The sequence below is a fragment of the Vigna umbellata genome, chromosome 1 (genome assembly GCF_029865625.1).
Source record: "Vigna umbellata cultivar VRB3 chromosome 1, Vumbellata_1.0, whole genome shotgun sequence".
Lineage (NCBI taxonomy): Eukaryota > Viridiplantae > Streptophyta > Magnoliopsida > Fabales > Fabaceae > Vigna > Vigna umbellata.
The window spans coordinates 51,677,041-51,689,621 of NC_142165.1; the positions used below are offsets into that span (position 1 = coordinate 51,677,041).

At 30.2% G+C, this 12,581-nt stretch overlaps 1 protein-coding gene across 1 annotated transcript; it reads right to left on the reverse strand.

The window, feature by feature from the left end:
* Positions 1 to 9,842: 9,842 nt before the first annotated feature.
* On the reverse strand, positions 9,843 to 11,006 carry LOC124826815 (uncharacterized). Its single transcript, XM_047299754.2, has one exon. It carries the CDS (start codon positions 10,840 to 10,842, stop codon positions 10,021 to 10,023), a length of 822 nt encoding a protein of 273 aa, XP_047155710.1. The 5' UTR covers positions 10,843 to 11,006; the 3' UTR covers positions 9,843 to 10,020.
* Between the last annotated feature and the right edge of the window lie 1,575 nt (positions 11,007 to 12,581).

Below are 12,581 nucleotides of genomic sequence, written 5' to 3' on the forward strand. Positions count from 1 at the left end.
CAAGGCCTACTACTAGACTGACTGTCAGGACTATATGAAATATGTGTAGCTACGATGTTCGTGCACCCGGATGATGTAGTACCTGGAATACTCTCATCAGCTGCCACCCGAGGTTAGTCCTATCTGTCCAAAGTACCCCTAAGGACTAGGACCTCCTGTCGTTCCCACACATGACCTACCCTCCTCTACGTGAGGACGAGTACTCACGGAACATCAAGATGAACCGCCAGCTTAGCATAACCACATTCATACTTTACAAATTCAGTAAACATCCATGAGTCGTTCCTCCCTGGAACGCTCGTTCAAAATCCACAACATTTCATCCATCTCATATTATCTTCATCTTTCATTATCCATCTTTTTAATTTCATCTTTGTTCACCGATTTTAAGAACCTCAAATACCGAACGTTCAGTCCTCACTCAGAACGAGGATGAACACTAGGAACGAGACAGAGAAGTCTCTCGTTCCATAATAGAATAAGACCGAGAGGGTTATTGTCAGATTGAGGAAGAAACCAAGTACAATTATATAATATATGACGTACGTTACTTACAGCATGAATCAGTTAAATGAACTGACTCTCGTGAGCTCAAATCAACACTTAAAGAATATATCAAGTACTGAGACTCTAGGCGGGAACCAATGAATGTAGACACGTCAAGAGGTTTAAAGAACCATACTTTAGAAGGATTAACATATATAAACCTAATGCCAGTCAATGGCCGAACACGGTAAAAGGGAAATTCTACTGAAGTTGGACGAACGTTATTTCATCCAAATAGATCAAACATTAAACGAGTACAAGCGCTTGGTATAAGACCGAGCACTACTCATTTCGAGAGCTTGGTGTAAGACCGAGCACTACTAAACTTATAATAGAAAGATTAACGAATATAATAAAATACTATTGAAATTGTGTTTAAGAATCACTAAATATACAAATACATATATTTACAAATTTTAAGTTTATTACCGAATACTCGGATGCAACTACGCTTGGCCGAACGCTTAAGCATAGTATTTCTATACGAAGACGTTCGTCCTCAACTAGGATTCTTTCCGGATGAAAGAATCCCATTTTAACCAAGGTTACTAATATTACCGAACGGTCAATGACAGTTCAATGACGAACGTACACTATCATAGAGGAATTTCATATCCAGGATTCATTTATCTTCAACTCATTTCTTAATACAAATTTCATAAACTTTATAAATTCATATCGTAATTCAATTTTCATGCCTTGTACAATACATATCATACTAATTAATCATATTTCATATAACCAAGCATATCAGCATTCATACTTTATATACATTCAACCACTCAGCAACATGCATCCATTATCAACGAATGTGCAAACTAACATACAATTAAATTAAATTAGATTCCCTTACCTCTGAGCGTGAAAGAACGTCCTAAAGACAGAAATTCAGTTCGCCGAACTACGATTCCTTCTACCCTCAACGCTCAACGACTCTTCGAACCAAAATCAAACAACAGACCAAAATGGTTCAGAACGAAACTAAGAACTTATGCAACCAGAACTTGGTTTGCATGTGTACAAGAACGAACGGCTAAGGACAAGAAGAACTTACCCGTTCAGAACTCGAAACCAATCGGTTCAAACTGAAGCTTGGGACGCCGGAAGTGCTCCTACAGTGCCTGAATGGAGATCGGAGTAGAGAAAGAGTGAGTTGTGGTAGAGAGAAGGGAGGGCTTTTTAGAGAGAAGGAGGAGAATTTGAGAAGTTCAGAGTTTGGAGAAGAAGATGCATGCAGAGAAAGTGTGACGCGAATTTCAGAAAAATCAATTTTGTTAAAACCGAACGTCCGCTCCTCTGCTGACACCTGCATTCCACTATCTGATTTCTGATTCTCCTCAGCTTGACACCTGTCGTCCGTTCAGAGGGGTTTTTGGTGCGTTTTTTAATGAGGTCTGACAGTTGACATTAAAATGAAAATATATTAAACAACGTAAGACAAAAAAAATTAACCTTTTCACATATAAAAAATATAATATAATTAAATTAAAAAGATTATATATTTTTTAAGATCCAAATATAACAAAATATCAAATAATTTTGATTAAATGTAAAAGTTTAGAAACTAAGTCCTATTTAAAAAAATTAAAAACAATTTTTGAATTATTTTAAAATAACAAAAAATTCAATTAACGAAATCAAAATTTAACCATTATATTTGGGATCTTATTAAATTATTTGTTTAAGTAGGGTTCTGAACCATACTTAATGATGACATCAATAGATTCTAATAAATTTTTCATTGACCAACACAAACTACACTCTTATATTGGTATCATAATTAACTGTAGTAAATAATAATAAAGAATAAAAAAAACAGTGTGAGTGAAAATATAACTATTGAAAAACAATATCCATGTAAGGATATATTAAAGTTAGCACGGAAAAAGATACAGAAGTATATTGCTTTGAATGAAATTGAAATTTTTTAAAAGATTGAACCAACTTATTACATTGCAGTCAAACCAAAAATAAAGAAAGCAATTAAACCTTAAAATTTTCAAACCATTCTCCTAAAATGAGCAATCCTGTCTTATCCTATTTTTTGGCATACTAATAAAAAATTACCCATTTTCCTACCACTACTTTCTCTTTGTACTATTTTTTTATGTTATGTTTGTTTTCACTAGGGGAGATGAATAATTAGAGACGCGAAAGTTAGTTATTTGTTTCTATAATTTTAAGATGATTTGTGAATTTTGAAAGGATAAGAGGGTAAGAAAATTGACCCTTGCATAATGAGAGAATTGGCTTGAATGGAAGAGAGATTTACAATATTTATATTTTTTTTAGACAAAAATGAAAATTTTATATCTTTTTAAATTAATGTTACATTTGTAATTTGAAACTAAATAATATAAAAATATTTTTAATGTAAAACACATATATAGCTAAATAAATTAATTAAAATATAATTATAATATTAATTTATAGAAATTTGTGGGTTTAATATATCTATATTAAGTTTTAGTATAATTTAAACGGTATTTTTAAGGAACTAGAAAATTGCCATAGAGTAAAAGTGATATAAAAATAATGAAATTTGATTATTTTATTAAGGTTTAATTGGTTTCTTTATTCCTAGTTTTGCTGCATTATATCAAATTAATCTTACTTTTTAAAAAAATTTCAATTTCGTCTACATTTGGTATAATTTGCTTCAATCAAGCCTCTTCCGTTAAATATGCAGAACCAATGTTAACTTTGTGTTAACATGACACAAAACCTATAACTTTTCTTTTTTTCTCCTTTATGTGACGCAGACCTTCTCTTTGTCAATGCTTCTACATTCAAAATTTGTCTTTTTCATGTTAATAATAATAATAATAGTAATAATATTATTATTATCATTATTTTTTTATTATTAATATTATCATTATTATTATATTATTATTATTATCATATTATTATTATCATTATTGTTATTATTATTATTATATTATTATTATTATCATTATTATTATCATTATTATTTTTATTATTATTATTAGTATTATTATTATTATTTTTATTATTATTATTAGTATTATTATTATTATTTAGGATTTGAATTAATCATTACGTAAAAGCAAAAGAGAGAAACAAACAAAGGACAAAATGAGAACATGAAAAAAGTGCAAAGGATCATTATTATTATCATTTAGGAATGTTTGGTATGTAGTAGAGTGTTTAAATTTTGATTCTTAAAATGAGAACATGAAAAAGACAAATTCTGAATCAAATCCCCTTTTTTGAAAAGTTTTAATATTTGGTATATAGTAGTATGTTTAAATTTTGAATGTAGTAGCATTGACAAAGAGGTGGCAGTCTATGTTGCAAAGAGGAGTAGAGAAAAGAGAAAAAAAAGTTACGAGTTTTTTTGTCATTTTAATATAAAGTTAACGCTCTTTCTGCATATGTAACAAAAGTGACTTGATTGAGACAAATTATATTAGGAAGCGTGGACAAAATTGAAACTCTTTTAAAATGTAGGACCAACTTGACACACTATAGCGAAACTAGGGACAAAGAAACCAATTAAACCTTTTATTAATAAAAGTTAGAGTTTGTAAACATAATAATTAGTTTATCAAACTTCATTTTACAAAGACTATTATCTCTCTAAAACTATTTATTTTTCTTCATCTGACTTCTTTATAAGATTATGATGAATCTACCCAATTGTTCTACAATAAAAGATTGTCATAGTACTCATGGTGTTTAGAACTACAATAATATCTAATCATATTTGACCTGTTTCTTTAAATGAGCAAGTTCATCTTTTGTTTCTCTTTATGGTCTTTTAAGAAATTTGTAGCATGTGGAATGTTTTGAACTTGCATTTAGCATTTAATGACTCAAGATTAATCTCTGTTTTGTTATGATTCTTAGAATGTGATCATATCATTGATTTAAGTTGTCAATATTCATATATTGTTTCATGTGTGGATAGAGGAAGTGGAGTCTTATGGGGACTTATAATCCATGTAAAAAAAGCCTATTATTAATATTTGTTCAAAACTTAACCTGCTTTATGACCTATGAATTGATTGGATTGAATAATTTCTTAATCGTTTTGTATTATATTAATGAAAATGATGTGTTATATTTATAGAGTATGTGTGAAAACGTCGCCTTATTGGAATTTGAGTGTATTAATTTGGGGTTTTATTGATTAAGCTTTGGTGATTGTTTTTTCTGGGTGATAATCTAATTAGTCATCATAATTTTACTAAACTCGAACTCATTTAGAGAATGTGGTTTAGAGTGGTGAGAGTTGAAAGAGATTCCTATAACAAAATTTGGGACAAAGAACTCCTCTTGTTGTGATGGTATAAGTGAATTAACCATGTCATGAAGGATTTAGATATTGTATTTTATGGTTACACAATAGGTGTATGACTTCATGAGTATTAAACTCAATGCATAAATATTCTAGAATTGAGTCTAAAATATACTATGTTAGAATTATAAGGTGTGATTAGTTAACAATGTATGTTACATGTGTAATGTGTGGATTGATATTTCTATTTTAATATTATGGATTTACACTATATAATTGTATAAAATGCTATTAATTTGCCATGTTATTTGTTGTTTGTTGTTATGATTGCTTTTTATGCATGAGCAAGTAATGATACATATAATAACGAAACTCAACAATAGATGAATGTGAATATAAAAATGTTGTATTTTAGTAATCATATGTATATAAATATTAGGTGTGGTGCAAGACCTTTTTTATAGAGATTTATCTCTCTTGTTTCAAATAACTTTTATATTAAGAAGGACTATATATACACAATACATCTATATATGTCTCTAATTCTAATTGCACGGTGTGTTGTCAGATTACATAAGTTGTTTAATATTGAAATGGTATTACCCATCTAAAAGTAATATGTTTTAAAATTGGTATATTAAAGTTTCTAAGTATTTATTGTGCATGCAAATAAAAGATGACAATGCATTCTTTTCGTATATATACTAATTTGGAGAAGGAAAGTAATAATACATTTGCAAATATATTCACTTTTAATTCTTTACCTATATAAGAAAAGGCTAAAATCCTTATTTGTTCTTATTATTGTTTCAATTATTCAATTTGGTCTCTTTGTTTTTGGTATTTGTTTAATTAAGCCTTTTTTTTTTGTTAAAACCATTCATTCAGGGCCATTTATGTTGGATTGATGTTAAGTTGTTTCCTTACATGTCATATATCAGTTTCTAGAATTTTCAATTTTTATTTTTTTTAAGTTTTCTTTTTCATTTGTCAGATTATTGCATGCCACATGTCCGTATTACAATGTAATCTTTATATTTAAATCTTTGACTCAATTGAGTTTCATCTTTCTTTTCTTTTAAATGGAACAAGGTTGTCCTTCTCTAAAATAAATCTAAATTAATAATTAAACCTAATTACAACTTTTATATATATATATATATATATATATATATATATATATATATATTAAAATAATTTTTTAAATTTATACATCAAATCACTCCATCATAAATTTATATTTTTCAAAAATGTTAAAATTTAAATGTAAAATGATACTTGTAATTTTTAGATTTTAATATTTGAAATAAATTTATAAATTCAATGTGATAAATACATTTACATCTTTTAACTCAATATATTTTACACATTTTTATTCAATATATTTTACATAGTTGTTACCTTATTTATAAGTTTAATGTGACATATATAAAAGTATAAAAATTACAAGTGCACTTTATATTTATATTTTAACAATTTTAAAAAATTATAAGTTTAAAATATTATTTAACCACTTTAATAATGCTAAATAAGTCTTGTTGGGTCATATTACTTAGTATATTTTTTGGGCCAACAACGTTGCCTCCCTAATCTCAGAAGTTTGATTAGCATAAAGGCAATGTTTGTTGCAACAATAATTAGCTCTTTGGTTGAGGTGTAATCGGCTTTATGTTTGCAACTGGATGGTCGTTTAACAATATTGTTTGTGTTGTCATTAACTTTGCATGTGGATTCACTATTTGACCAGATAGTATTTGGTCGTCTTTGAATTTATAGGTGGATTGGCTGTTTGGCTAGATTGTATATGGTTGTCTTTGACCTTGCAAGTGGGTTGGCCATTTGGTTGAGTTGTGGGTGGTCATCTTTGACCATGGATGTTGTCTTAAGTGTTTAGGTAGGCTTGAGTGTCGTTTAAGCGGACTTAACTTAATGCTACCATCTAGGTAGGCTAAGGTGTCGCCTAAGTGAACTTAACTTATGTTATCGTCTAAGTAGGCTCAAGTGTTGCATTTGCGAGCTTAACATGGGCTACTGTCTAAGTAGGTTCAAAGGTCGAGTTTGCAGGCTTAAGTATTTGTTACCATCTTGGTAACTCGGGTGCCATGTTTGTGAACTTTTGTTACTATCTAAGTAACACAGGGTGCCACATTTGTGGTTTTTGTTATCGTCTAGGTAACTCAAGTGTCGCTTTTACTGGCATTTATCATTGTTTAAGTAACTTGGGTATTGCGTTTGTGGGATTTAACTTATGTTATCGTCTAAGTAATTGGGTGTCACCTATGTAGGCTTTACTCATGTTATTGTTTAAGTAACTCGATGCCTCGTTTGAGGGTGTTATTTATGTTACCGTTTAGGTAACTCAGTGTCTCATTTGAGGGCTTTATTTATGTTACCCTCTAAGTAACTTAGTGTCTTGTTTGAGGGCTTTTGGTGCCACATTTATAGGTTTTTGGTGCCACATTTGTGGGCTTTATTTTACCATCGAGGTAACTTCGATGTTGCATTTGTGGGTTTATGGTGTGACATTTGTGGGTTTTATGCTTCCATCTAGTTAATTCAAATGTTGCATTGACAGGGTCTGCTGCGTTGCGTAGAGGAGGGAGAAATAAAAGTTAACGTTGTTTTTGTATATTTAACGGAATGGACCTTGAAGCAAATTATACTACGTGTGGATGAAGTTGAAACCTTTTTAAAAGGTAGGATCAACTTGACACACTGTAGCGAAACTAAGGATAAAGAAAGTAATTAAACTAAAAAATTAATATATATATATATATATATATATATATATATATATATATATAATATAAGTGATTTAATAGTAGATGAAAAATGTAGGTGATGTGGAGAGTGAGGTGTGAGAAGAAAAATAGGATAGTGAGGATGTAAAAAAAAGAGTGTTGGATTATTTTTTGCCATTGGGATAAGGGTTAAAAATGAAAAACCAAATAATATGATTTTGAAACAATTAAATAGGAGGTGTAAATAGTAAAGTGAAAAGTTTTTTTTTATTGTTTTGTTTCTTTTTTTATTTTTCTTTTTAGGCTATGAGATATATGAATATATGTAATAAAAACAATTTTGTTTCATCTTTTATTTTTATTTTACTTTTTTAACAATTTTTTAAAAATATTAATTTTAATTATTCAAACAAAATTGAGTATTGACAATAAGAATGAATCTTTGGACAAGTAGCAATATATAAGTAGTGATTTAATGAATGCTTATGAGGATTGGAACACATAAAAAAATCTACCTATTCAAAACTTTTCTAAATAAAATACCATATAAATTTGTTATAAAAACTGATAATATCTAAAAAACATTAAATAATATCAATAAATATAATAACTTATATATGTTAAATTAGCAAAATAATAATAAAAATATAATATTCTATTTAATTAATCATATATTTATTAATATATATGATATTAAAAAATATTATAATATAATCAAACTGATGAAATTACATCAATAAACTACTAATTAATAATGTTACTTGATCATACTATTTCTATATTTGTTGGACCATGGTATATACAAATAAAATGAAAGTTATTTTTTTAGGAAACATGGTGGTTGTTTTTATTTTGTAGTGTTTTTATTAAAACTTAAATTATTTCCAAAAATAAAATTAATATACTATAATTGAATAAACCAAATCCTTATAAATCTTTTCTATACCATATAGGGTAATCAGTAAATCTATCAAATCATTCTAAAATTTTGACAGCGACAATACCATTTTTGTTTATCATTCCTTATGAGTGTCGTTTTTGTCTTATGTATTTTTAGTTATTTTTTATTTTCTTATAAGCATTTAATATAAGGTTATTTAAACTAACGTCAGTTTTGTCAAATTCAAACCTTTATTTACCCCCAAGAAAGAAAAGGTTCAGATTTACCTAACTATTTTTTATCCACACAAAACAAATGTATAAGAATGAATATAGGGGCTATTTGATTAGGTATTAGTCCCCATGTTAGCATATTATTATTCAATATGCTAATTTTAAAATAGAAATTAATATTAGTTAAAAAAGAAATTAAAGAAAAGGTTGATTTTTATAACTATATCATTGACAATTTGAGTATTGTTGATACATTTATCTACTACTATGCAGTGATGATAAATAAGACAAAAAATAAAGGTCCAAAAAAAAAAATACTTTTTACTTTACAAAAAAGTAAAAAGTACAGTAATATGGATAGATACATTTATGATCGAAAGAACACATATAGACATGTACAATACTCAAAATGTTAAATTATTGTATGATACTCAAAAATATTAAATTATTGTATAATACTCAAAACAAATAATGGTTTTAATAAAAAAAATATATATTAAAATAATGTTTTAACTAGTACGAAGTGGACTGTAAGATTCGTAAAATTAAGTTTATCACTCATTTTAATTATCTTAATATTATAATAAAGTTTTGCATGAGCTTTAAATCTTAAATCTATGCAATATTAACAAGTTTCTTAGAATTAATTTTAAGCGACTAGGCGCAGTAAAGAAGAAAAAAAAGGCACAATTATATTGCGTAAAAAACGGAACTAAAGTTAAGCATTTAGATTCTCGACCTACATTTAAAGGTGAAATGATTTAGTAACCCCCACTTGCACAATCAATGGGGAACAAACTTTTCCATCAACTTTTCTAACCAAGATTTAACCTTTTTCATGCATGCATTCACCACATAATTAGTACCCTTAATCCTCGTTAATTATCAATCTACTTCCCTTCTAAACTAGTTTGCTTTTAACAAAACAGAGGATCATAAAAAAGAAAAAAAAAAAACTAGCTTTACCTTATACCATCATATTCAATCGTAACTAAAGAAACAAAACGGCTATGATTGCTATTGCGAAGGACACCAAGTACTTTTTTACTTCTTTTGACAGTATCCTTCACTATTTTCTTTTTTTGAAATACAAAAATTCACTTTTATTTAGACCATAATAACGATGTCAAATGACTTTCTCCTGTTACTAATGCTAATGATCCGTTTACATAAACTACAAACATAATTAAATCCTCTTGCATTGATCACTCAAAAACATAGTTTAATTAAATGATATAAATACACATCCCGCAACCTTATTACGATACTAGAAGGAAAAATAAAAATCAAACACATGAAGGTGGTGACAGGACAATGCAGTTATTCTCCATGTCTGCACTTTTAGCTAGTTGCAATGGATTATTGAGGAGGACGGTACCCTGGAGGATGAAGCCAATGATTTGGGATCAAAGAGGAAGAAGAACCGCCTTTGACATTGTTGCGATCAGAGTTTCCACTGATGGAAGTGGCGTTGATAGTAGCACTCCAAAATGAGACATCAGAACCAGCCGTAAGGTTTGTACTCGAAACATCACTAATCAAGCTTTGTGCTGCTGCAGCAGCACTGCCACCAGACACGTTTGATGGAAGCAAACGTTGTGGTGCAGGATAGAGAGATTCCATCCTCTCTCTGATTCCCACGTGATGGAACCGAGGAGGAAAAGAAGCAGCAGCAGCAGCAGCGTTGAAGCCAGACAGAAGAGGCAAAATAGAAGAAGAGCCCGCAACGTTCAGGTAGTGATTGAAAGGCTGCGATGGGGTCAGAGAATGAAGCGTTGCCAGAGAAGATAAATACCCTCCTCCTCCTCCTCCACCACCACCACCACCGCCAAGTTGATAGTAAGGGGTAGTTGAGTGAGCCATGGTGAGTGACGGAGAAGGGTTCACCAAATCTGAGTGTGGCTGTGTGAGTGAATTGGAGGGTGAAGAATCTGTTTTGCCACGTTTGGCCTTACGGGAAGCACCACCAACGGGTATGTTCCTGAAGGTTCCACCCTGCGTCCAGTACCTTTTACACGTTTTGCAGAAGTGGCGAGGCTGCGAGAGACTATAGTTGTTGAAGTAGCAGAATTTGGTGTTGGTGGAATTGCAGCGAGGACATTTGTGCTGCGGTTTTGGCGGTGCAGCAGGAACTGCAAGATGAATTTTTGTATTTTCTTCTCTGGCTTGATGATGTTCCATATCTTAGCGTAGCGTGCTTTGTTCTCTCTGCGTGTGGATGGGGATAATTTTGGTTGTATTTATATTTGTGTGTACTATGAAATGGTTGGTGGCATGGATTCGAAATAAAAGCGTGTGGTGTTTCAGATATCGGGGGCTGTGTAATGGCGCCACGTGTCGAATGTGTTTTTCGATTGGTGTATAGTTGTCAAAAGGGCAAGGCGATGATTACATGATGGTGCATGGTTTTTACTGCCTCCCAAGAACGAAGCCAAAAAAGAAGGAAGCAAATCTCTCAAATTTAATATGAATGTTATGAGGTATCTGAAACTGGGTGTTGGAATTAATTGAGGAGGATCTTGTTAAATCTGAGTGGGTTCTGGGGATCTATGTTTAATAAATTTGGGAGGAGTGAAGTGTAATTGAAATACGAAAGGAGAAAAGAAGAGAGAAGGGAAAAAATGGTGTTTATGCAAAATTGGGTGAAGGGGATTGATGTGAAATGTTTAGAAAGTGGAAAAATGAAGGGTCCCAATCTGAGTGTTTGAAAAGGGAAGTTGGATTGAGGATTTGGTGAGAGAGGTGTCAGATTATGATAAAAGTATAAGCAGAATAAATGGGGTAGATTGTGGAGTCCCTTCTCTGGCCAACTAAGATCACATCAAAATGGAATTGAAATAATGCACTCAAAAGCTGTTGAGGTTTCTCAGCACAAACCTTGGAAACAAAGGGGAAACACAAACCACCTGAAACTTATTTCACACGATTGATCCTTCTCTATCACCTCTGACTCCTATTCAACTTTTTTTTTCCAATTTCAAACATTCTATTTAATAATTAAACAATACATTTTAAACAAATTTACCGTATATTATCGTATTATAATATTCATTATTAATTTTACCTTAAATTCAAGATACAATTCAAATATATCAACTTCTACGTATAATAATTTATAAAATTACTAACTTTGAATTAATGTTATAGCAACCAAATATGATAAGTTTGCTATTTATAAATCTTTTTTTTTTGGTTGGCTTGGTGCTACTGAATTGTATGATCCTATAATCTTCAAAAATATTCTTTCTTCTAAAGTTGTTCATGCTTAAATTTAATGCGTGATATCTCTCATTCTTGTTTATAATGTTTTGCGAGAAATTCTCTTTTGTAAAACACTCTGGATTTGGATATGATAGTCAAAATTTGGTTCTCAGAAAGTGACTAGGAATTTCTTTTGTTCTTATAGTAATCCCTCTAAGTGAAAATATTAGATTTGCGAGAATTTCATTCTTCTTGCCAAGCTAGAAGAATTAACGTGTATGCTTTATGTAGTATTTTTGTAATATCTTAGTAAAATTTCTTAGGATAAGGAGATTCAATCTAGAAGAATTAATGTGTATGCTCCATGTAGTATTTTTGTAATATCACTTTGTTGGGTGTCACATTACTCTTAAAATCTTATCTTCGTTTCACCGAGAGTTTTCAAATTCGATTTTTTTTTCTCTCCCAATGATATTTTTACAATTTGTCAAAGTTTTAAGCAGTTCTCTTGTGAAAAAGTATTGTCTAGTCGTTGTTATTTATATTTTTGTATGGTGTAGAGACTATGAAATTATGATAGGTTTCAAACTTTGATGTGGCCCATTATGACGGACTCGCACACTCGGATGAAAGTCTAGCCATTGCGGAGGAATTGAAGAGTGTGGAGGAGAAGAGTGATAAGAGAGAAAAGAGGGACAAGAAGGAGAAGAAAAAGCTAA